Here is a 24,937-nt window from a genome sequence, read left to right as displayed (position 1 = left end):
AACATGGACGATAACCAGTTTGGACAAGAAGAGAATAGAAGCTTTCGAAATGTGGTGTTACAGAAGAATGCTGAAGATAAGGTGGGTAGATCACGTAACTAATGAGGAAGTATTGAATAGGATTGGGGAGAAGAGAAGTTTGTGGCGCAACTTGACTAGAAGAAGGGATCGGTTGGCAGGGCATGTTTTGAGGCATCAAGGGATCACAAATTTAGCATTGGAGGGCAGCGTGGAGGGTAAAAATCGTAGAGGGAGACCAAGAGATCAATACACTAAGCAGATTCAGAAGGATGTAGGTTGCAGTAGGTACTGGGAGATGAAGAAGCTTGCACAGGATAGAGTAGCATGGAGAGCTGCATCAAACCAGTCTCAGGACTGAAGACCACAACAACAACAACAACAACAACCAGTTATTATAATAAAAAGTGCAACTACTCACAGAGGTCCAATATGGCCTGTATTTATCATATGGCAGCAAGACTTTGTAGATATGCTAATGCATTAATGCAGAATCAGTTTCACCTGTCTCATACATCTTGCTCACCAGATGGTAGAGTTTAGTCATGACTGGCTCTCCCAAGGCTGTCAGTAGTTCCAATGGAATGTTGTCTACTCCCGGGGCCTTGTTTCGACTCAGGTCTTTCAGTGCTCTGTCAAACTCTTCACGCAGTATCATATCTCCCATTTCATCTTCATCTACATCCTCTTCCACTTCCATAATATTGTCCTCAAGTACATCACCCTTGTATTCACCCTCTATATACTCCTTCCACCTTTCTGCTTTCCCTTTTCCACCTTTCTGCTTTCCCTTCTTTGCTTAGAACTGGGTTTCCATCTGAGCTCTTGATATTCATACAAGTGGTTCTCTTTTCCCCAAAGCTCTCTTTAATTTTCCTGTAGGCAGTATCTATCTTACCCGTACTGAGATATGCCTCTGCTTCCTTACATTTGTCCTCTAGCCATCCCTGCTTAGTCATTTTGCACTTCCTGTCGATCTTATTTTTGAGACGTTTGTATTCCTTTTTGCCTGCTTCATTTTCTGCATTTTTATATTTTCTCCTTTCATCAGTTAAATTCAGTATCTCTTCTGTTATCCAAGGATTTCTACTAGCCCTCGTCTTTTTACCTGATTGATCCTCTGCTGCCTTCGCTATTTCATTCCTCAAAGCTACCCATTCTTCTTCTACTGTATTTCTTTCCCCCATTCCTGTCAATTGTTCCCTAATTCTCTCCCTGAAACTCTCTACAACATCTTTTCTGTCAGTTTATCCAGGTCCCACCTCCTTAAATTCCCACATTTTTGTAGTTTCTTCAGCTTTAATCTACAGTTCATAATCAATAGATTGTGGTCAGAGTCCACATCTGCCCCTGAAAATGTCTTACAATTTAAAACCTGGTTCCTAAATCTCTGTTGTACCATTATATAATCTATCTGAAACCTTCCAGTATCTCCAGGCCTCTTCCACGTATACAGCCTTCTTTCATGATTCTTGAACCAAGTGAAGCAGCAGTTAATGTTAAAATCATCATTATGACTTTTTCACTTGTTTGACCTTTTCTGGCCACGTCCCGTCCCTAATGCATTACGTAAGGAAACATTTCTGTATGTCTTTCTTGTATTCTAAGTGTGGCTACAGTTGGAACCAATTTTTTTCCAGCGTAAATCAGTTCCACATTAATGCATTAGAATGTTTACCAAGTTTTGCAGCCATATAATCGCAGCCCACACTGGACCTTTGTGAGTAGCTGCACTTTATTTATAACCACCTAGTACATCATTGGTGAGGTAGTACACTGTTTGCATTTTAATAATCCTGCTTTAATAGCTTCTTTCTCTGAAATCTCACATTCATTTAGTGATAGGTACTTGAATTTTTGGGTTTTCCCAGTTTTTTATGTATTTAGTTTTCATTATCTTGAGGGTTGGCTGATTTCCAGCTTGTTCTCTCAGCAATTCTATCTGTTTAGTGGCTGTTTCCACAGAGTCTGAAAAAACAGCTAGCTCATCTCCAGATGCTAGACAGCCTTTTCGTAGATTAATGTCTCACACTCAAAGAAGGAAACAAACCCTACACTTTCCTCATGGTGCAGAGTGGGCAATGCTATATTGCCAATGTGGGTGGGGACTGAGTGACTTCTGGTATAAGAAGTCGTCCTCTACCACATGCCAACAGCCTTTCAGGTTAGAGGCACAGGGCACTCTCTTGCCCTTGGTAAAAGAAAACATCCCTAAAGGTGGAGGAGCAAATGAAGTCAACAACATAGACTTCCAGAACCAGTAATCCAGAAAGTATTTTGGATTAGCTGAAACACTGCCAACATCACAACAAAATCCTTTTTTAACTGTAAGGCATCATTGAAAGTTGAATTTGGAAAACATCCTTTTTATTACAAGGAGTACAACTTTGCTTCCACCGTTTGCCGGTAGGTGGCGACAACAGTAAGTAGTGGGCGAAAGAAACAGATCGCAGATGTCAGGCTGTTAGCTTGGACCTCAGTAAACATAACCTCATTCAAACGTTAGTCAATTTGTGTCTGTATCATAAAGTTGTTCTTGGTTGAAAATGTCAGTCTACAAGCCTAATTCTCGTCATTTGTGGGAGTTGTTACTGTTTTGTTTCAATATAAAGAAAACAGTGGCTGAGTCTCATTGAATGCCCTCAAGGACATAGGGTAAGGACACTATTAGTGAAAGAATGTGTCGTGAGTGGTTTCAACACTTCAAGAATGGTGATTTTAATGTCATAGACTGGCATAGTGGTGGAAGAGAGAATGTTTTCGAAGATGCAGAATTGGAGTCATTGCTGAGTGAAGACTCGTGTCAAACTCAAGAAGAATTGGCATGATTGGTGGGAGTGACACAGCAAGCCATTTCAGAATGTCTCAAGGCTGTGGGCATGATTCAGAAAGAAGAAACTTGGGTCCCGTGTGAGCTGAAACCAAGAGACGTTGAACGGCGTTAGTGTGTTTGTGAACATTTGCTTCAGAGGCAGAAATGGAAGGGATTTCTGCATCGCATTGTGACCAGGGACGAAAAATGGGTTCATTACGATAACACTAAATTCAAAAAATCATGGGGATATCCCAGCCATGCTTCCACGTCGATGGCCAAACCTAATATTCACGGCTCCAAGATGATGCTCTGCATTTGATGGGACCAGCTTGGCGTCATGTACTATGAGATGTTAAAACCTAATGAAACAATCACAGGTGCTCATTATCAAATGTGATTAAAGTGTTTGAGCAGAGAATTAAAAGACAAATGGCCGCAATTCAGCGAGAGGTACGATAAAGTGATTTTGCAGCACGACAACGCTCAACCCCATGTTGCAAAAGAGGTCAAAATGTTCTTGGAAATGTTAAAATGGGAAGTCCTACCCCACCAGCCATGTTCTCCAGACATTGCTCCCTCTGACTATCATCTGTTTAGATCAGTGGCACATGGCCTGGCTGGCCAACACTTCCGATCTCGTGAAGAAGTCAAAAATTGGATCGATTTGTGGATTGCTTCAAAAGATGAACAATTGTTTTGACACGGCATTCGTACCTGCCTGAAAGATGGGTTAAAGGAGTGGCCAGCGATGGAAAATACTTTGTATGATACATGTGTAACCAATTTGTTTCATTAAAGCCTCAAATGTTTGGGAAAAAACGGCTGAAGCAAAGTTGTACACCTTGTATTATTGTTATTTTTATTATTATTATGATTATCATCTTACAATAAATATTCTCTATTGTTTCACCTGATATTGTACATTTTGTGTATGATTATGAAGTTCTACCAAGAAATGACAGGAGAATCAGTTAGCATAATGTGTATTGTATGGGAAATGTGTGAAACTTAAAATAAATGTAAAAAGGTATTTTTTTACTAGCTTTATGAGTAAAATAACACACAAAAATTATATATTTGATTACAACAACAAAAAGTATTTGAACAAAGAATTGAGTGACTGAAGATGTTACTACTGGTTACTGATTGGAAGCTTAATTGAATATTGTAGCTTATTTATATTATTCATGGATCTCACTCAGAAAAACTTGTGGCTTTTTGCTGTGTGGTCCCTTGCTATCATGTACTATTAGTAGTTGCAGTAGTAGTAGGACTAGTAGATTTACTCATTCGTGGATCACTTTTGCAATGATTAGATTAGATTAATACTTGTTCCATAGATAATGAATACGACACTTCGTAATGATATGGAACGTATGAGGTTAATAAAAGATGTCTGTACAAGACATTACATTACACAAAATATTGCATGACACTAATGTTTAAGTTTTTTCTTCTTAATTTATATCTAAAAATTCAGCCAATGAGTAGAAGGAGTTGTCATCTAGAAATTCTTTTAATGATATTGGAGACGTCATTGTATTAGAGTTTCAGAAGAAAACAGAACATAATTCATATTAAGAAAGTTTGTTTTAGTTACTCTCTTTAACTTCCTCATGCAGATAATTGTTTAGATTTACTCCTTGGTCAAAAATGCTGTTTTGAGCTATATTTTAATTGTTTCTTGGTAAATGTAAATTCAATCTAGGTCTTGTTCCATGGTCAGGGACAGAGATATACGTGGAGTAGTAATCAAGGTTACTTTTTATACACATACGTGACTGGTAAATATACTCACATTGTGTAGTTAAAATGTCCTATGTTTTGAATCGATCTTTACAGTGTGTTCAATTACTATTTTTTGTTATTTTTCTTATGCACCTTTTTTGTAGTTTGAAAACTTTATTCATATTTTTTGTTATTGTTCTGCAGAAAAGTATTCTGTAGCTAAGAACTGGGTGTACATATGGATAACACGTAACCAAAAAGCACTTGTTGTTATACACTGGTGCCAAGACTGTGACGGCATTCGTGCTCAAATGTCTTTGTGTAGTCACACCACTTCGACGAAGAACCAGTATTCGTTCCTAGAAATTTTGTGTTTGTTACACAGTCTATAGAGATTCCATCTACGTGCAATTTGACAGTGTCATTGTCCATCTTAAGACTCATGGCATTTGATTTCTTTTATATATGTGCAGATGCACACCATGCTCGAACTCTTACAGGAATCAGCAAAATGCTGCAAGGAATGAGGATAATGAGCAAGTTGCGCTACATTAGTAGTGTGTGATTAAGTTGAGAATTCAGGTGTGATGGGAGGCATGCTTGGGTAGTCCGCACAGTTGCGATGACCACTGTGTCTGGATGGTGCAGTAGTCAGCACATTTGTCTAGTAAGTAGGAGAACCAGGTTTGAATCCTGGTCTGGCACAAACTTTCAATTTTCACATTGATGAGTTACATCAGTGCCCAGTGGCAGCTAATGTCATTAATTCCTTTGTGTCTTTGAACATGTCAAAAGAACAGACACCACATATAAATAATTAAGGTGAGGACAACCAGTTGACCATTTCAGTGGAGATTCACACTGTACTTGAACTCTTATGGGAATAGTTGAAATTCTGTGGGTTATGAGGATAATGGACAAGGGTCTCTACATTAGTAGTGTGCGGATAAGTTGAGAATTAAGAGTCTGACAGGAGGCGTACTAGGGTAGCGTATGCAGTTGTGATGATCACTATATCTGGATGGTGCAGTGGGCAGCACGTCTGCCTGGTAAGCAGGAGACTTAGGTTCAAATCCTGGTCTGGCACAAATTTTCAAGCTTCCCCATTGATTTACATCAGTGCCCACTGGCAGCTAAAGTCATTAATTCCTTTGTGATTTGATTTCTTTATTTTAAATGAAACATTACTGTAAATTGACCAGCTGTAAACTTCCTGAGGGTGTCATTTGCTTTCTCTGCAATGCCCTCCTCTTGGCTTAGGTTATAACTAACTCCACTTACACAGTTATTACTACTTAATAAGTTAAGGCCACTTCAAAGAGTTAGTTTCTATGTGTGTGCCTCATTGCTTCCTTCTTTATCAACCACTGTCCCTCCTTTCATTTCCATGCATCCACCATGATGTGGAGAGTATATTGAGAATGGCCCCAGTCAGAAAGATGAGGGTGGCAGCAGTTGTTGCTACAGCACTGTTGGGAACAGTATAGATGTATCCTACACATTTTATGTTACACTGCATTCAATGCTTACATTTATATGGTCATAACCCTCTCTACAGTTGGCACTGTGTGATTTGAGCCCACTGCTGCATTTCACTCACTATTTCTCAACACCCCACAAGTGGATATTAGTTTAGCTAAAATATTTATTAAGACCAGTAAACTCCGGTAGATATATCAACAATGTAGATTGCGATTTACCTTAAAGAAGACATTTTGAGTTGCAGACAGGTACAATTAAAAGACAGTTACATAAACCTTTCGGCCTCAGCCTCCAACAGTACCAGAGAGACACCACCATTCATATGCACAAACAAGCACACCTGATGCACATGATGCCAACTCGAGTATCAACTTGGAATGTCCAACATTCCGGCGCGAGATGCTGGAGTTGACAATCGTGTGCATCAGGTGTGCTTGCTTGTGTGCATGATGGTGTGTGTCTCGTTTTTTAATGATGAAGTCTGTGGCCGAAAGCTTTATGTAAGTGTCTTTTATTTGTGCCTGTCTGCAACTTCATGTGTCTTCTTCACAGTAAGTAGCAACCTGCCTTTTCCTACATTGTTGGCATAACACCTGTTAATGTCTTAACATCCCTGTCAGTGCTATAATAGAAATGTACCTTTTATGAATCGTCTATTTATTTACCTAATATGTAAAGCAACCATTATACAATATAGCCCCATTGATTAGTACTTACAGAATTCTCCTTGTTGTACTGGAATATTGTTTATGTGTAATGGATAGATCTGTCCACAGTATCTTATTACTCAAGTTGTTTATCCTTTTTAGTAGCAGAAGTAGCGCAATATCATATATAGGAAATTTATTCATGATACAAATTCTACCCTTGGACTTAATTTAAAATAATCCCTTCTGCTGATGTATTCAGATCTTAACATGTCACTTTTGTTGTCATCGATTGCTGTTTTACAGGATCAAACTACGTGGTCATTGGTCAAAGTGTCCGTTTCATATTGTGAAATCATGAGATGTGAAAGTAACTGTGAAGATATTCAAATAAGTGTTATAAGGCCATTATTGATCATGGTAGATCAATGCTGTGGTGCTGATTACAGATGATGCTTGTAGGAAAGTCATGATAAAATTGTGAATTGATACTTGGTGCAGGGACTGGCAACTGATCTTCAACATAAGTAACTGTCACAAGTTTCTCATAGATAGCCATAAAGAACCATTAATTTTAAATTACAGGCTTGGCACTCAAACACTGCATAATCTAGGAATATGCTTCTCGAATGACCTCAAATAAAAGATCAAATGAAAATAGTCTTAGGAAAAGCAGATGGCAGGTTGAGATTCATTGGAAGTATCTGTCATGTTCCACAGCCATGAGAATCATCTCATTTTTTGGGTCTATGGAACGAAAACTGAATCTAATCTGATGTAATCTTAAGGAAATCTATTTCAGCCACAGAAGAGTTTCGTTTATAACATCTTTGTAGAACTGAGTATTAGAACTGCTGAAAAGTCTGGGATTTTTACCATATGCTGTTAATAGAGGGCATAGAGAAGGTCCAAAGATGACCAGCACATTTTATTAGGATTCATTTACTGGGTCTTTTACCATCATAGAGACATCATCAAACTACAAAGGCAGACACTGCAAGGGAAGTTCACTGTTAAAATCTGAAGTGTGTGCATTCTAAGAAGAGTTAGGCAACATAGGCTGATGAGGCAAAACATTATGACCATCTGCTTAGTTGCATGTTGCTCTAGCTTTGGAATGCAGTATAGCTGCAGTTCTGTGTATCATTGATTCAAGAAGTCCTAGGTAGGTTCCTGAAAATGTGGCACCACCTGTGTACACACAGATCACACAATTCTGTGTAAATTACATGACAATGTTTTGTGGACACATAGCTGACACCTATTAGTGACAGAGATCTGTTCTGTTGGGTTCAGATCAGGTGATTTGGTGGCCTAGACACCAAATGTAAATTCTTTCTTGATGCTTCTCGAAGCACTGCAACACAGTTTTGTCCTTCAGTCATGAACAGTTATCCTATTGGGAGATAGTATTGCTGTCAGGGAAGACATCATGCGTGAAGCGATGCAGGTGGTCTGCAATAATGCTCACATAATCCATAGCTCTTGTGGTGCCCATTATTACTACCACAGGTCCCATAGAAGCCATATTGAGTGTCCCCCATAGCATAATACGGCCCCCACCATTCTGCATTTATGGCACAATGCATTATTCAAGTAGCCCTTTGCTTGAGCGACAAGGTATCTGGATATGACCATTGATGTCATGTAACAAGAAATGTGATTCATCCAGACAGACAATATGTTTCCATTGACCCATGATCACCCTCAATGATCCTGTGCCAAATATAATCATAACTGATCATGTTGTATAGGTCATCTGCTGCAGAGCCCCATGTTCATCATTGTGCACTGAAAGGTGTGCTCTGAAGCACTTGCGCCAACAGCAGCACTGTAATCTGTCATTGGATCTGTGAGTGCTACACCATAAGAATTTGCCCTTTGTCAAAGTCAGTTATGTTTGTGGATTTCCCCATTTGTGGCCAGTATCAAGGCTAGAATGTTTCCCCCATTGTGTCTGCTCCACTTATTAACTTTCCTTGCCGCACCACATGCCCACACCACCACCAGGCAGCATACATTCTCGCAGTGGACAGTGGTTGCGATGTTTTGGCTCATCACTGTATTTCTGTCTCCCATTTACATCTCATTATACCTATGCACCTTTTACAAATGGAGCAGGGAAGGGTGCAAGTGGTAATGTTACTCACAGTACCCCCTTGCCACACACCAGGTGGTGGCTTGAAGATTATAGATGTAGGTGATGTATGATCATAACTCTATACTTACCATCTGTTCCTTCCCACAGTCCATGTCCTCTCACAAAGGCAAATCAGTAACAGCAGGGAGAGTGTGTTTAAATAAAAGTTTCTCTGAAGAAGTTGTTTGTAATCTGTTATAATAGCATTTTCCTCCTCAATACTGCAGATAGAATTTGTAAGTGAATCTCATTGTCAGGTCGAAAGCACATATAAGGGATATTTCCTATTAGGTTATTTCAATCCAGATTCACCACCATCAATTGCTAAGGAACACCTAATGATCTTGATCCCAAGTGACAGTTTTCTGTAAATTTTCATTGAGTGATATGTCTTAAATAAACTAGTTGAGGAAATAATGTATGTACCATGCTGCTAAGAATTCTTGGTTATTCTGCAGAATGTGTTGTCAGGCATTGTCCTGTTACAGGCTGAGGATACGCTGATCAAAAAATATGCACAGAACAGCTGTAACTTCCATAAGGCTGTGATTGCTGCTGGGAAAACACTTTGTTTAAACTTGCCGTGTCTAACTAATGGTCCCACTGATGATGATATTCATGTGGCATGCATATCACTCAATTCGGTACTTCAAAACATGGAACATGATTACCCAGGCTGAAATGGTCAGTTCTTTGCATACAACACTATGCATGCATTCTGAAGGCAGAAAGCAGAAATAAGAGGTGCAACAAGAGTTATGTAAAATTCATTTGATAAACTTAGTGAGTTGCCGAACACAATGCAGTCAGAGCCAAAGTGCAGTTCCGAGAGTCCTATTCAGTAGCCAAGCCCGACACACTGTAGTCACTGATAGGATGAGTGTGTACGCACACGTGACAATTACAATACAGAAGGGGCTGATGATAGACTGCGGTGGCCTCTTATCCACTCTGATAGCGGAATTACCTGCATTGGCAAAGGAGGGCATGTCTGTAGGGCAGCCATTGGTTGGTGGCTGCGATTGGTGCATGGCTACCTCTGGGGCAGTTCTCTTAAGTCTGGTGCAAACGTTGGAAGTATAAATTGACGTGCCTGAAGTGTTGCCTAGAGCAGTTTTGTTCAATCATGCAGTTTGTAACATAATTGTGGATAAGTTGCTCCTGTATTTGGATAAGAGATCAGTGTGTGCCATAGATAGAGTTGACTCTTATGGATCACGGGTATTTTCAGAAGCAAACAGTATCTGAGGTCAAAACGAAATCTTTCCTAGGTTTGTTGAAGCTGCAGCAGAAAATGTCAAGAGTAATTCTAGAATGAAACTTTGAAATCTAATCACAGCACATGTATCTTTCCTTACCTGAAAGCTTTGCTGACTTGTCATCTATGGAATTGTGTATGCAACAATTATTCGGCAGTTAGTGCACTTGAAGGTACTATCAACCAGTTGAGAGAAACTTTGCATTTGAACCAAAGTAGCATGGCAGGCAGCACATCAATAACACATCCAACATAGTTTTGATAAAATACCATGATATATGAGGGGGTACCCAAAACAACCCCAACTTTTTTTCACATTTTAAGCACAAACTCTCCAATTTCACTGTACAGTTGTCTAATCTTTTATTCCATGTTTCAAAACATTGCTGAAGTTCATCTTTTATGATGCTTGACAGTGCCCCCATCTTTTTTTTTTCTTCCTCAGCAAAATCAGTCAAACACTTTTCTTTCATGTCTCTTTAAGGGGAAAAAAAAGTCACCCGGTGCAGAGTCGGGTGAGTGTGCTGGATGATACAATTTTTGATCAAGAATTGTCATACACATAGGGTTGTGTTCGCAGGGGCATTGTCATAATGGAGAAAATCACTCACCTTACTGCGACAAATCAGGCCGCTTCTGCTGCACACTGTTGTGGAGTCTTTTCAAAACTTCCAAGCAGAAAGCTTGGCTAACTGTCTGACTTAGCGGAAAAAACTCAGTATGCAGACAATTCCTCTCACATCCAAAAACCAGATCAGCATTGTTTTAATGTTTGATTTCACCGTATGAAGCTTTCTTGGGGTGAGACAAACTTGAAGTCTTCTGCTGGCTTGATTGTTGCTTTGATTCATGATCATAAGCATAGCACCAAGTTCTGTAAATTGTGATGATTTTTGAAAAAAAGTTTGGAACATTTTGGGACCCTTTTTTCAAACCACAACATGCTTCCACCCGACCTTCTTTTTGTTCAGCAGTCAGCAGTTGTACCATGAATTTGGCAGTTGCCCTTTTCATTCCCAAATCTCCTGTCACAGTTCACTGCACTGAACCCCATGTCACACTTTACGGCTCCACAATTTTTTCAGAGGTCTGTTGTTGATTTTCATTGATGTTTGAACGAATGTTTTCATATTTTCATGTGTTTAGGGGAAAGTGACCTGAATGAGGTTTGTCATCAACTGAAATTCCAACATTTCACCATTTTTGAAACAGGAAAGCCACTTGAGGTTTCCCGTTAGCATCATCCTTGTTTCTGTTCCACTTTTTCCAAGCAAAAAGCGGAATTTCATCACTGCACATTGTTCATGCACAGCCGTTGCAAGGGAAAAAAAAAAACACACAAAACAGTTGTCACTGTAAACTATGTCGGGACTGACTCTGGAATGTTTCTCTATGTGATCTTAGTGGCAAAACGCAGTACTACAAAAGCTCTGCTCACCGAAAAATTTGTTTGGTTTCTTTTGGGTACCCCCTTGTATATAAAAGCTGTGGTGAATTAATTTTTGTGTAGTTACCTGAAAATCAGATATTTTTACCACAGGCCTTTATTTTTTTTTTTTTTTTTTGGTATGACTTATGGACAGGTCTTGAGGGTATTTTTGTTCTGTCATTGCAACTACTAAATGTGTGTCCTTTTTTTCACCAGACACATTTCACTTTATTGAAGTAGCATCATCATTGGTGGTGATTTTTGCTTGATTTTGCTTACGTCGAGAAATTCCATCTGTTAGCACATTGTTGATGTTTTTCTTCTTTAGACACTGATAGTTGTCTAATGTTTAGTTTTCTGCAGCACTACTCATTTCTTACGGTTTTCACAGCACACTTTTTTGCACACCACTGTTTTTTTGTTTGTTCTATAAAACCAAACAGAAAACAGTGATATGTAAATAAGTGTGCTGTGAAAACCATATAAGAAATGCATCGTGCTGCAGAACAACAAAAAATTAGACAACTATCAGTGTCTAAAGAAGAAAAACATTGATGTGCTAGCAGATGGCATTTCAAAAATGGTTCAAATGGCTCTGAGCACTATGGGACTTAACTGCTGAGGTCATCAGTCCCCTAGAACTTAGAACTACTTAAACCTAACTAAGCGAAGGACATCACACACATCCATGCCCGAGGCAGGATTCGAACCCGCGACCGTAGCAGTCGCGCGGTTCCAGACTGTAGCGCCTAGAACCGCTCGGCTACTTCGGCCGGCGATGGCATTTCCCAATGTAAGTGAGAATAAAGTGAAAATCACCAACGATGATGATGCTTTACCTCAATACAGCGGAACGCGTCTGGGGGGGGGGACCACGCGTTTTTGTAGTTTCAACAACAGAACAAAAATACCCTCAAGAATTGTAAAGCAACTACACGGACATGATGGCCACACAAATGAATGTTTAATTGGCATGTTATATGTTTCATGAAGTGTTTATTAACAAATCTGTTCAGCTGCAGTATATATGTTTATGGTGACCAGTTTTGAACAAATTGGTTCATTGTCAAACCTGACCTAGTGAGGCTGCACTGAAAGTGCTTGATCTTAATAACGAACGTCACAGTGGCAATACATCGTTTACAAAGTCATGGTAGATGACTGTCACAGTCAACATGTGCATACGTAGGAAGTCAGAATCAAACATTTTGATTCTGACTTCATTCCCATGTACATGTAGAAAAATAATTTCCATTTGGCACACAAAAAAAAAGAAAAAGAGAAGGCTCATAAATTTATAAGGCTGAGAGAGTTAATGTTTCTAGTTTTCTAAACAGTGACCAATGAGCTTTATGATCCATATTATGAACATTTTTTTTCTGCATCTTTAGTATCAACAGTATGTTAGCTTAGTTTTCCCCATAAAACAATACATTACCTAAGAGCAGATTCAGAGAAACTTGTATATGCTACTTTTCATGTGTTCATGACTGTGGCGGTTGATAATATTTGCATTGCAAACTCAATGTGTCCCTCACAGCTCACATTTTTAGCCAAATTTAATGCTAACAATTTACTGAGTAAGTTTATTCTATATCTTGGTTTCAGTTATCTGCTCACATTTTGACTGTTTGGGTTTGAATTGCATCATGTGAGTTGTAGATATGTTTCTACTCAACCTATTTAGGTGAAACCAAGTTTCTAAGGTGCTGAGAATAGTGATCAATGATTCAGAAATTTTTTCTGCAACCTGATTTCCAAGTAACACAGAACTGATAATACTGACCAAGTATTTGAGCAGTTCCTCCTGAAAAGCAACTTTTAATTTTTCTTATCTCTGAAAGGTCAAAGAAGAATTCTAGCTGCCTTCTCCATGTCTTCCCAACAAAGTATGACACATGCAGTTCCACTGTGCATCATCATAATTGTAACAAATATGTCAGTAACTAACCTGTATTGACTCATTTCTCTATTATGCTCATCAAATTGCTTTAATAAAGGTCACCAGGCGCATTTTAACCAACTTTTGCACTAACAATTTGAGTCATACTACTATCAGATTTCACAAAAAAACTTCTTATTTTACCATAAGATCAGAAATATTCATTACCTGGCATCTTCAAATAATCAGTAATTGTTGTCAATCAACGTCCTCAAATCCTTGGAGAGTCAAGTCACAGAATAACAGGTAAAAGTATTAGAGTACACAGTCTCACAATTTTAGTTTTCATACAAACAAAACGTGTTATGTCACTCATCAGATCCAGCCAAGTCCGTTCTTTCATCAAGCCAAAACAAGGCCGGTGCCTAGAAAACCTGTACACTTAAAGTAAAACACACCGAGTATCTCCAGAGGCACATCCCACATAAACTGCTTATAAACAGAATTGTCTTTGTGACTTCCCATTCCCTCTAATCAAGTGAATTGTAGCGCCACCAAGCTCTCTGTGACTCTAACATTCAAAAAGCAGAACTGCTGAAAACTACGAGGCACGTTCAGAAAGTAAGTGTAGTGTGATGATAAAGAGCTGTGGTCTTTCGTTTGTTGAGGGTTGGCAACACTAAGTGGCAATGAAAGATCTGCTGGCCAGATCAAGCATCACAGGAACATGGTAGTATGCAAACTCACATTGTAGTGTTCAGTTGCATGAAAGATGCTTCCTACTCATGCAAAGTATAACACCTATTGAATTTTTTTCACAAAGCAAAGTGATTCATGGCAGAGGTGTTATGAACAGAACAAGTGATTTTAAGTGGCTGTTGCGAGTTTAGTGGAGGCAGAACAAATGTTTGTAATGAACAAAGGAGTGGAAGGCCTTCGCATTTGACTGATGAGCAGGTGCAAAAAATTCAGGAAACTGTTTGTGAAGACTGCCGAGTCACAGTGGATGAAATTTCTACAATGTTTCCACAAGTCTTATATGAGACACTCACATAAACGCTGGGTTACCGGAAACTGTGCACAAGGTGGATTCCAAAACAGTTGACAGAGCAGCACAAGAAAAATCAGATCAGTAGCACCCACAAGTTCCTTGAGCGACTTGAATTGTAAGGCGAGGATTTTCTAAGCTCTGCTGCGACTGTAGATGAATCCTGGGTGGTTCATTAAATGCCTGAAAAAAAAGTAGTCACTGTTATAGCCTTAGTGTTTTGGGACAAAAGGGCATCATTTTGGTCGAATTTCAGCTACAGGCAGAGACCGTCAATGCACAACCATCTTCTGAGAGCCTGAAAAAATCTCTAAAGAAGCATTAAAAACAAAAGGAGGAGAATGCTGATGAGAGGAGTGTGCTTGTTGCACCACAACACCCATCTTCACACAGCTTTAGCCACCAGGGAACCCTTGGATTCACATGGCTGGAATTTTTTTGTAAACCCCCCCTCCCATTCCTTGACGTGGCACCTTCACATTATGATCTTTTGGTTGGGATATTTCGAACCACTCGTCCTTTTCCTTGACGTGGCACCTTGTGAGTATTATCTTTTCACCTTCCTGTAGGCACACATGAGTGAAAATTAAATTTTCAATGATGAGCATGTGCAGAATGAGGTTCTGAACTGGGGGAAGTAGTTGGTGAGAGAGTTGTTCGAGGAGGGCTTAAGAACCTTGTGCCGTGGCTCACCACATCCACTGAACAGAATGGCATCTATGTGGAAAAATAGCCAACGAGTTTGTCAATGATATCATATATATTTTTATAATACACTCTTTCTAAAAATATATATAAAGAATTAGTGCATTTACTTTTTAAACATGCCGTGTACTATCACATCTACACCCTACAAAACACAACCTGCCAAGTGCATACCATAAAACTTAGTGTCTGACTCCACACTTCTCAGCTACAAACTTATTGAGTGAGATGGTAATTGAAAATAACACCCCATTCCAAAACATGATATGTTATATCATATACAGTATGTCTAATGTGCTTTGAGCAGCAGCTGATTAATTACACTAAGAGCATTGTACTGGTTGAAATCCTAGATGAAACTGCACTATACAAACACAGTTTTGGTCAGTTATTATTTCCATAAATATCACAAATAATTCAAAAAGTTCATAGCAAGAACATTATCTTTAAGTTTGGTTTCATCTGTGTCCCCAATTGACCTTTTTTCTTTCCCTGCCATGTCTCTTTTCCTCTGGTCACACATTTGGGAGGAGTAGATTTTAATCCCCACCTGGCCGTCCGGATTTTGGCTTTCCATGGTTTCTGTGCATTTATGAAGGTGAATGCTAAGATTGTTCTTTTGAAATGAACGTGGCCAATTTCCTTTCCCATCCTTGTCCTCTTCATCTAGCGTTCTACCTTTAATGACCATAACAGCAGCAATGCAATAAACCTTAATTCTCATCCTTTTCCCAAGACAAACATTTAGCCTTTCGGTAATTCAACATTACATGTAAAATGATCAGCTGGGGCTCAAAAATTAACATTCTTAAAAAGATTCTTTGACATAGAAAACCTTCTGTCACTTAGAGTAACCTAGAAACCTCTGCGAAATCATTTGGTGTGTGCCAAGAATTTCAGAAAAATATGAAATTTATTCGTTGATGACAAATTTTTTTCAGAAGCTGTATTAGATGTATGTAAACTACCTATTCATGACACATGAAAATTTGTGCTGGAGCAGAACTCGAATCTGAATTTCCCACTTATCACGAGTGATCACCTTTACCACTTTGGCTACCCAAGCCCACTCCCTTGACCGACCCAAACTCCCATATGCCACAAACAATATCAGCATCTCCTACTGCTCACATATCATGTGATTCTGACACAGGGAGAATGAGGCTACAAGAAACTGAGATCAATGTTATTATCATTGTTTTTGCCAACAAGGCTTGTAGTATTGATTTAATTATGCAATGTCTGTTTCTTGAGACATAAATAAGTAGTAAATATTATGAAATTTATTCACTGATGGTGAAGTCTGTATGATCAGATGTATTAGGTATAGAGAAACTACCTATTAGTGACACATGAGTATTCATGCTGGACCAGGACTTGAAGACAGATTATTCACTCACTGTGAGCAGTCACTTTAACCACTCTGGCTATCCTAGCATGCTCCTTGGACAAATCCAAATCTCCATAAGCTACCCACAATGTCAACATTCCCTAATGCTTGTACATTACGTGATTTCCGCACAGGGAGAATGAGACTACAAGTAATAAAGATAAATGTTATTATCATTATTTTTGCACATTGAGGCTTGAAATATTGATTTCATCTTACAACGTCTGTTTTTTCAGACATGCATGTCTGAAGAAACAGACACTGTAAAATTAAATCAGTTTCCAAAAAGCCAATTTCACACTAACTTATGAAAATCCAACTTGTGTTTGTGGTTGTTAACAAATAAAACAGGGTAGACAGAGTAAACTTTGCACAGGTGGACAACTGAACAATTCTAATGGCGTCAATTACAAAAAATTGTGCTCTCGCAGTGGTGCTTTAACAAATGAAACTTAATGTGTGTGACAATTGATTTTAAAATTAAAATATGGATTGCCTGTATCACACTTACTAAAAATCATTTCTGCAGGCTACAATATATATAGTCACAGAAAATATCTTTTGGGGTAGGGCAATTTACATTGTCATAAGGTAACATCCATCTTTTTAATTTTAATTGAATTGTTGTTGTACATTCATATATTATCAAAATAACTAAATGTGCATATGATGCGGTTAAGAAATCAAAAAGTGTATTATTCAGTCTTGTCTTAATGTTTAGGATTTGTTCCAAAAGTTAATATGCTTAGTGATATTTCGTATATTTGAAAAAATACAACTGACACTGTGCTTTGGACTCCATCTCCCAAGGAAAAAAATTGTATGACTCTTGGTTGAAGGTACCAGAAAACCATCTGAATAGCCATAGTCATAGTTAAGTCACCATTTTTGCTCTACAGTGACAGCTCATAAAAAAGCTGTTTTGTTTTCCTGGCAAGCAGTCAGGAAAACTGCACGTGTTGTTATTGTTTTGTGTGTGTGTGTGTGTGTGTGTGTGTGTGTGTGTGTGTGTGTGTGTGTGTGTGTGTTTGTTTGTTTGTTTGTTTGTTTGGAGGGGGGGCAGGAGAGGAGAGGGGGAGGGTGCATGTGCGTGTGTTCAACTCATACTTTACCTACAACAAAATGGAGAGGACACTTCATAGTGGCCAGCCCACAAAGCATGTAGTCCTTGCTGATTATAGTTAGCCATTTTCCAGCTGCTACTTTGATTGTCACAATTACATAACACCTGTGGTGATTTTGAAACCAGTCTAAGCATTATAGACGTCCCACCTGCAAACAGTGATTCCATGCAAGAACCTATTTATTTTAGTGTTACTGGTAGATTGTATATCTAGAATGATGGAAAATCTAGGCATATGTAACATAATCATCTTCTGAACAGATTTGCCCATAACTCGATCTTCTCAAGAGGCTTGCCTATAGCTCAGTCTTCAGAAGAGGTTTGCCTATAACTTCATCTGATTAATTCTTCACAAGCTATCAGTCATATAAAATAATTGACAGGGTGGATATTTGATGAAGCTGTTCATTTCTCATCTTTAAAGAACACATCTTCATTCTGTTGCTGACATGTTAGATTGTAACAGTGTGGTACGTGACTTTATCAAACACTGCAGGATTCTTTCTAACCTTAGTATGAACAAAAACATTTTACAAGAGTGAGATTTTTTTATGTCAGTGAAGGGTTGACCACTGTGTGAATAACAGTTTTATTTAAACAGTCAGGGATCTAAAACTTTATACAAATGACATTTTCAGATTTTCATATAATATACACACAGATTTATGACTCACTAACTCACATGATGCTCTTAATTTATTTTAACAATTTGAATGTTGTTTATTTCCTACACAGTGAGTTACTTCAAAATCTCAAGATGAACTGTATAAATTTGAAACACATAATTTGTGTAAAACATGCAATTGCCAGCTATTAAAATAAAAATTGTTTTTCACAAAAACTGAGTATAATGCTGCCAACAATTTCCTGAATGTAGATATTCAGCCCTTTGCAAAAGAAGAGCTTCTAACTAGACTAGGAGTTCAAGGCACTGAACACATCTGGGAGAGGAGCTTGGTGCAGCAGAATTTTTACTGGTAGCCAACTGAAATTCTGTTCTCTCCTGTAGAGAAATAGCACTGCAGGGAATTGTCACAGAAAGTATTGGCAGGTATTTACCCGTTTTCAGAGTCTGCCTTCTTTCAGTAAATCAAGCTTTTACCAGACCAGTGCCTTAGTAGGCTGCTACAAGACCTGTTTGGTTGTGAACTTCCCAGGAAGTTCATTTCTTTGTATTGTAATGCTTTACAAGACCAGGACTTGAATGCACATATTTGACCTTTAAAGATTATGCTCTTCTGTTTTAACACTCCAGCTGCATCACGTGGATTGGCTCAGAGCTTCACACCCGTACTTTTCCACACTCCACACAGGTTTGCTTGCTTACCAAGTGTGACTGGCATCATTTAGGAAAAGAATGTAGTGAAGAATAACCTGATCTCAGCAGAGGTGCATGCTTCTAAAATAAAACTTTGACACTATAGCAGAAAGCATTCTAAACTGGACCACTTTTTCTTATGGAAACAGAATACCAGAATGGGTATTTTTCACTTTAGCTGGCTATACTCTAACACAGATTCATCTCGGTCACTTTCCCTCAAAGTAAGTATGTATGTGAAGGACGATTACTGCTCACTGAATAGAAGAGTTGTTGAACAGCAGGCAGGCATGTAGAAATGGACATTACCTAGCTAAACTTTTAGGTAAAGTCCTCCTTTAGTTTAAGTGATAACAAAAATAATAATAATTTCCCTCAAAGTTCAGTTGGTTAATACTAACATTCAGTGCAACAAATGAGATTGGAAGGTCGGCCTTCAATTTAAGTTGCCTGAAAGTAGAGCAGGTGCTTAGAACATGTTGTTACTTTGGATCAACAAGTTAAAATGTCATAGAGTTAGAGGGCTCCTTGCAGCAACCAATGTTAAATCTGCCACCATTTCCACGGTGGTCAGAACATTAAGAGGAGTCTAACGGGTTAAAATGAGGCTTGTCAACTCGTGGCTTTGGTTAAGTCTGCAGACACTGAAGGATCCTGATAATTTCTGTTTTTTATGCACTAAAACGATTATTATAATCGTACGATGGAATTTCATTCTTTTGGTGTCTTGTATACCTGCTTATGATGAGTTATGATCTTCCGAAAAAAAAATCTGAAAGCACAATATGACTGAATACAAGCATACAATGTGCTATTGAAGAAGCATATAAAGCAATTTAATGTGTGATACAAAAGAAACATAAGTTGCTGGTTTGTTTGTTTATTTATTTTTAAGCTATGTAATTCTGTTGCTAGTATGTTAAATAGTGAAACTGTAATGGATCTGTTGAAGTAGGGTTTGGAATATCAAGCTACTGCAAAAGCAAAGTATTCTCAGCAAATAAGAAAATTTGTGCTCGCCCTACATTTTTATTCTGTTGAGACACAGGACAGGAATTTGTGGCAGGCTACACCAAACCAATCAGAAGATTGATGGCTCAAAAAGGCATACAGTCACTTGAAAGCTTGTGAAATTATCTCACCTAAGAATACTTAACTGCAATTTATCAGAAGTTCCTTATTTGTAAACGTGATAATCTTTTACAGCAACTGATAAAACATAGTGAAATATTTGCACAAATAGGTGTAAATGAAAACTGTAAAATCAAAATACCAATAAAAAAAAGAAATGCCAGTAAAACGTTGTGAAAATGAAATGTCAATAAATTGTTTTACTGTCTTGCATGTCATTGTTATTACTGAATAACTTGTGTTAACTATTTGTAACACATAGTGCACTGGTGTTTGAAGCTTAAAGTTTCCTTAAAATACAAACAGAAATACAGAATTTCTGTGTCTGTCTATTAGTCAAACACAACACATTTCAAAGTTTACTCTATAATCTCCTGGTGGCACTTGCTCAAAATTCATTGATTTATACTCAGTTTGCAAGCAACAAGAACAGTGGATGTTTCGAGTTCTCTTAAAGTTTTATCACAATGAAAAATTGAGCCTCATTTTGACTGAAATCTTTTGACTAAAACTTTCCTTGTTGCTGCTGCTATAAACAAAATCACTGATTTTACTGTTTTTTTTTAGAAAAAATTAAGCTGACAAGAGCTATTTTAAGTTAGTCAAAGGCAATTTCAAGGGCGTGTGACACAGAGGACAACACCCCTGACTACCGATAAAATTGCAGACAGGAATTCAATTTGCTTCAAACATGGTGGATGTATAGCCACTCTATGAAATGTAAATGTGTAACTATAACAAGAAAATTTGTTTTACTTTACTATTATTTGTTAAAAAAATCTTTGTATGGAATTGCAGCATTCTTAACTAAGTTAAAAGAATAAAAAAAAAAAAAAAAAAAAAAAAGTGATTTTCCTGATTCAGACTGCTACCTTGCAACAATCTACAGTGTAACAACAAATATTTCAATCACATGATACAGATGTGTGCAGGTTAGAAAGTATGTGGAAAGTGTATCAGGGTTGCCTATGAACGACAAATATCATATTCATATTGCAACAATCTACAGTGTAACAATGAATATTTCAATCACATGATACAGATGTGTGCAGATTAGAAAGAATGTGGAAAGTGTATCAGGGTTGCCTATGAATGACAAATATCATATTCATGACTGTAAGTTGAATTGTTATGATAGTCACATTATATTTAGTCTAAAGTGGCCTATTAACATAGAGGAGGAGTAGTAGTTCATAAATAAGTTTAACAAAGTGTGTACGAAAGTAAGAAAGACTACAACTCACTACTTCCTATTCAACCTCATTTAGGAGGCAAGAACCAACACTTGCAGATACAATTGCTACATTGCACCTATTATAAAGCTTCCCTTATGTACATAGTTTTGCATGTGGGCACTGAAGGAGTTCAATATTCTGGTTTGGGAACTGTGCAGGCAGGAAAAAATATACCAGGCAGTACATTTACTACCGCGTGATGCAAATCAGTAACAATCCTAAAAAAAAGTCTTCTCATCATCACACCTCTGATCTTGGTTGGTGGTCTGGATGCTGACTGACCATTATGGTCCATGGACATTGAGATATGCTTGACCAAAACTAACAAGTACCTCCTTCATCACTCCAAGATCTAGAGGCAGTAAGTTTCAAAATTACTGAATATCCACTGTGTAGCTCTGACCTTCCATATGCATTTATGCCTCATTTATGAAACTAATTAAAAGAACATTGTAACAATACCAGAAAAGGAAAGTTGCTACTCACCATACAGCGGAGATGCTGAGTTGCTATAGGGACAATAAAAAGATTCAAATACTCCTAGCTTTCAGCCATTAAGCCTCAGTCTCAGAGAGAGTTTCAGCTCTCTGAGAGTGCAGGCTAATGGCCGAAAGCTATGAGTGTGTGAATCTTTTTATTGTGCCTTTATGACAGGCTTTATGGCATGGAGAGGTACACTAGATATAAAGCAAATTATTTAGAAACATAATTTTTACAGTGACACCTCAAAAGATGAAAGTTGCAGTGAACTTAGTATCCAGGAGCTTCTCTTGTGCCCCATCGTGGGTTGCACATAATCTGCATGTTCTGAGAGCACTTTACAAAATTATTAATGTGTATACAAGTTGGGAGCATTCTAAACAATTGTTGTTAATATGTTTTCTTCTTTTAATATTGAAGTTCCTTCAAGAATACATTAAACCGCATATTGTTAGCTGGCCATAAAATTTGGAAAGTTATACTACTCTCATTAATATTGTTTACATGAAAAGCTTGTTAGGAGCTTTGAATTTGAAAACAGAGAGAGGTCTTCTGATATAAATTTTCCTTGAGGACTAATGTTTTACAATAGATATTTGATTTGAAAGTATTAGAGAAACCAATAACCGTAAAGTTCTGCATTATGAAATTTAAATGTAGTGCTGTAGACCAGCAACCATCACAGTCATTAAGATATCACCACGTGGTGGTATTTTCTAAATTAATTTCATTCGTGCAGTAGCCCATGTTGACCTATCAATATTTATTTGAATTATTCTTGTGCTGGTGGCATTTCTGTAGCTAACCAAAGATTTGTGTAATAATGCTTGATATCAGTATGATTGTTAATTGCTTTTATTGTGTAACAGTACTCACCTGTTGTGATGAAACACTAAGTAATAAGTTTTAATTTTTACAGACAGAGAAGATGATAGAGATCAGGAAGATCAACCAGAAACAGATTATTCAAGATCAGATTTTGAAAATGACAGTGATGTACCAAGGAGTCCAGAGAGTACAGCAAGCACAGATTCAAAGAAGAATGCATTACGTCGGATGGTGATGGAAGTGATATTTGGTTCAGCATCTGCCAGCCAAATGGAGCCACAGTTAGCTGTTTCAAATGGCTTTCGCAGTAGTCCAGACAGCCCAGATGATGATTCTCAAGACAGCAGAGAAGACAGTATGGAAGGTAGCACAGGAAATGGCCAAGAGGGCATGCCAGAAGGTGATAGAGTGGGCAGTCCACGAGGAGATAGAGATGGCAGTCTGGATGACCTTCCAGAAGATGGCCCACAGGAAAATTCAGAGTGTCCAGAGGATGCTCCAGAAGGTAGTTCTGATGAGAGAGTCACACTGCCTGAGGAAGAACAGGCTGGAGAAATGGTAGTGGTTCACAGTGATAGCAGTAGCCAGTGCAGTAATCGATCAGGTGTTGAACGGCGCAAGCAGCCTGTAAGAACGAGAATGTTTGTGCGACGTGATGACTTCATCTATGACGGCCCCTCGGGCAGTGGTGCGACAGTCTCAAAGAAAGTAGTCAAGTCTCAGTCACAGCAGCAAGTTGATGACTCAGCAGTGGACAGAGTGCCAAAGATGACTCTTGTGAGAGTGGGTGGGAGTGTATCCAGTACTGAGACAAGTAGTGCATCCAGTACAAGTGCATGGCGTACCTCAATAATGGCTGTGACAGAAAACCGTACAGCTGCCAACACTAGCAGAACGAGTGTGAACTTACCTCCACGGAAAGCTGCAAAAGTGTCAGAGTCTCTTGAGAAAAACAGTTTAAAGTAAGGAATCTTACAGAAAGACAGAGAGAAAAATATGATAACCTCATTTGCAAAATGGTGTAAGTAGGACACTTGTTCCTTTGCACCATTTTTTCCATCTATATCAGGTATTCAGTTCAAATTTTATGTTTCACTTGAAATGAGAACATTTTCTACTGTAAATGCTGAAGATAGCTATAACTGGGTAAGCTGAGAAATGTAGTTTTACGACATTTGTAACGATGCTGCGTTATGTGCTGTGAAATTGTAAGAGAAAAGGCCAGGTGCCTCTATTCCTGTTCCTTGTACCTGTGTACATAATTGGTGCTCAGTGTCCAGTGTGCCATGTGCTACCAAGAGTTGTGGTCAAATTGTAAATTTTTAATTTTATTCAATATTCAAGGTATTTTTTAAGTGAGTTGAGAGTGTAGACAATTGTTCAAGACTAAGTGTGCCTGACTGCACAGCTGATGAAGAGTCATATGATGGGTGTTTTCTTAAATGTTCTGTCTCGTGTTGTTGTTTCTGAAAATCACATCACTTATTGTAAATTTTGTATTTTGAGTACACTCTTGTTGTCAGCAATTGGTGTATCATTAACTGTCTTGATTCTCTTTGTGTTAATTCAGTTTCCTTGAATTTTTATGATTGGTGTTTCACTTCAGATGTTACGTATGTGATAAATCATTCATCAATATTTTTATACAATATTTTAAAAGGTTTCTGTATTCTTCTTTGTACTGTGAGTTTCTGTGTTTGCAGTTTTCATGAATACATCTTGTAATTCAGTGGAAACGAGTGTCACAATTTATTTAATTTTTTTTGTATATTATGTTTAATGCAGTCATTTCTATTTAAAGTCTGAAATGATTTTTGAATAATTATTGTATGTAATCAACTATGATATTTTGATAAAAACAATCTAAGTTAATCAGTTTTGTATTTATCATGTTTAAATCCACTCCCACCTCATCGTATCCTGCGGAGACCTATTTACCATGATGGTATGAGTTACTTTGTGCTTCAGAAGCTGAATAATGTGGACTCATAAAGATTTTACAGAAAAGTGAAAGAAATTGTTTAAAAACAAATTATTTTGGTGAACCACATCAAAAGATTAAAAATCAACTTATTTGATAGTGGGTAATCAGGTTTCAGTATGTTCATAACAGTAAAACAGTAACAGTTCACAACATCATTGAAAACTACCAGTAGCTATTTAATATAGATCTCTGTGGTTCTGCAGACAAATACAAGTTAGCAGTTGAGAAATAAAAGAATGTGACTATAAACAATGATGGAAATGAAAGTGGAATTTCCTGGATCTGGTGATCAACTA

At 38.0% G+C, this 24,937-nt stretch overlaps 1 protein-coding gene across 2 annotated transcripts in view; it reads left to right on the top strand.

Moving 5' to 3' along the window:
* LOC126457070 (uncharacterized) overlaps positions 1–24,461 on the top strand; it is a 65,538-nt gene extending 41,077 nt beyond the window's left edge. For both annotated transcript variants that reach the window (XM_050093069.1, XM_050093070.1), the window contains exon 9: positions 22,749–24,461. In XM_050093069.1, the coding sequence (XP_049949026.1) occupies positions 22,749–23,623 (875 nt within the window). In that variant the 3' untranslated portion in view covers positions 23,624–24,461. The remainder of the gene's footprint in view (positions 1–22,748) is intronic.
* The last annotated feature ends 476 nt before the right edge of the window (positions 24,462–24,937 follow it).

This window comes from Schistocerca serialis, chromosome 2, assembly GCF_023864345.2.
Source record: "Schistocerca serialis cubense isolate TAMUIC-IGC-003099 chromosome 2, iqSchSeri2.2, whole genome shotgun sequence".
NCBI classification, from domain to species: Eukaryota; Metazoa; Arthropoda; class Insecta; order Orthoptera; family Acrididae; genus Schistocerca; species Schistocerca serialis.
Note: the sequence above shows the minus strand (reverse complement) of the source record. Positions and strands in the feature narration are given on the sequence as shown.